The 1,718-nt window shown below is 40.7% G+C and overlaps 1 protein-coding gene across 1 annotated transcript; it reads right to left on the reverse strand.

Moving 5' to 3' along the window:
* Window positions 1–530: 530 nt before the first annotated feature.
* LOC113766989 (UDP-glycosyltransferase 75C1-like) lies at window positions 531–1,411 on the reverse strand. The gene is made up of 2 exons (XM_027311150.1): window positions 982–1,411; window positions 531–848 (listed from the first exon to the last, which is right to left on the reverse strand). The coding sequence occupies exons 1-2, from the start codon at window positions 1,094–1,096 to the stop codon at window positions 541–543; spliced, it is 423 nt and encodes a 140-aa protein (XP_027166951.1). The 5' UTR covers window positions 1,097–1,411; the 3' UTR covers window positions 531–540.
* Window positions 1,412–1,718: the final 307 nt, after the last annotated feature.

The raw sequence follows: 1,718 nt of genomic DNA on the forward strand, positions 1-1,718 counted from the left end.
GCAGACCTCCTACAAGAAACTAATTAATATCATCATCCTTACTCCAAATTCTGCAAGAAATTTCTGAAATTGTTGTATGAAGATCCATTTTCCTTCACAGCCTCCATTGCCATACCTCTCCATTTAGCAACATTTTTTCTCATTTCTTCCCCTTTTTCATCACCTCCAATCACAATATCCAAGCACCTCCTGATCTCTCCTGTCTCCACCACCCCTTCTTCATTAGCTTTTGCTCTCACCCCAATACCCCAAACTTCCTCAATCAGCTTTGCATTTGTTGTCTGATCAGATAAATGTGGGCATCCCACAATTGGCACCCCAGCAACGTGCTCTCCAATGTTGAATTCCACCCACAGTGCGTGATAAAGCACCCTATTGAGCTGTGACAAAGTACCACCATCTGTGAACCCCATGGCACTATTATTCCTTCTTCATTTGATATGTTTTCTATCACTGCCTTTACTTGTTTCTCTTCGTCATCCGAAAATCTGATTATCGTCAAATATGGTCTTCCGGCTTCTTTTAATCCGTGCAAAATTTCTATCTTTCCTCTTTCTTTAACGCCACAAAGCTTCCAATTGATACATAAACCACAGACTTTTCTGGCTTTGAGTCCAACCATTGGATACAGTCCTTTTCCGGGATGGCAAAAAAGTTCCCACCAAAAGATTTATCAGTGGGATCATTGCCATCAGAAAAGGCAGAAGGAATCAAAGGTCCAATTGGGATCACATTCGTACTGTCAACAACTTTGATTGATGCTTCTTCTAACTCGTTAAAAGTATTGACTAGTACACAAGGTTTACAGTCTTGCTCTAAGATCTTTATATGTTCATGGAAAAAAGGACCTGTAAAAGCAAAGAACTGATCATTAGGTAAGAGAAAGGTGGGCAAATCCCCCTTTTCAAACAAGGAAAGATCAGCCAATTTTATGGGCAATTGAAAGGTTCTGATCACCTTGACGAACTCTATCATACATACCATCTTGGCAATTGAAGTAGCTGTGATAGATGGCAAATGAGGTGGCACACTGGATAGCTAAGAAAGCCGAAGGAATATGCATCTCATGCGCCACTTCTGCTACCCAAGGCAACATAACTGTGTAGATCAAGAAGGTAACTGGTCGACCCTCGTTGGATGAAGTTTGGATCAAATTGGTGAGGTCTCAAGGACCGAAAAGCTTTAGATCAGATAAAAAGCCCAAAAAATCGCCTTTTTTTCTGGATTCCTCATCGTGACCATCATAGAAGGAGGCAAAGGAGAGGCCTTGAGTGGCTGGAAGGTTTTTAATGCGGCTGAAGCCATATTCTGTGGTTGCAAAAGTGACTTGTGCACCTGTTCGGGCAAGGTTTTTAGCTAGCTGAAGATCAGGGTTGATGTGGCTTTGGGATGGTAGAGCCGTGATGAGAAAGTGTTGCTGCTTGATGGCCATGGCGAGATTGCAAAGCTTGTATTACTATTACTTTGAGTTGAAGGAAAAATTAAACACAAAATGCAGCCAAATTAAGGGGGGGAATTAAACCTAAAAAAGGAAAAGAATTAAGTTGTGTGATCCATATTTGAAGTGATAGTCGTTGACTTTTAAACAAATACTGTCCAGAAGGAGAGATAGAAAGTGAGCAATATGAACTACTACACCATATCATGGACTAGGAGCCTCACAAGTTCTAGTTCAAATCAATTTGTCTTATAAATGAATCCAGATATGGTATAAAGAA

Source organism: Coffea eugenioides, chromosome 3 (genome assembly GCF_003713205.1).
Source record: "Coffea eugenioides isolate CCC68of chromosome 3, Ceug_1.0, whole genome shotgun sequence".
In the NCBI taxonomy this organism is placed as follows: Eukaryota; Viridiplantae; Streptophyta; class Magnoliopsida; order Gentianales; family Rubiaceae; genus Coffea; species Coffea eugenioides.

What these genes read in the sequence shown, in the direction of transcription:
- LOC113766989 (XM_027311150.1), bottom strand. Translation starts at nt 1,096, where the DNA reads ATGTTGCCTTGGGTAGCAGAAGTGGCGCATGAGATGCATATTCCTTCG. An exon ending in CTACTTCAATTGCCAAGATG is followed by an intron (nt 849 to 981) that starts GTATGTATGATA and finishes TTGCTTTTACAG; the next exon opens with GTCCTTTTTTCCATGAACAT.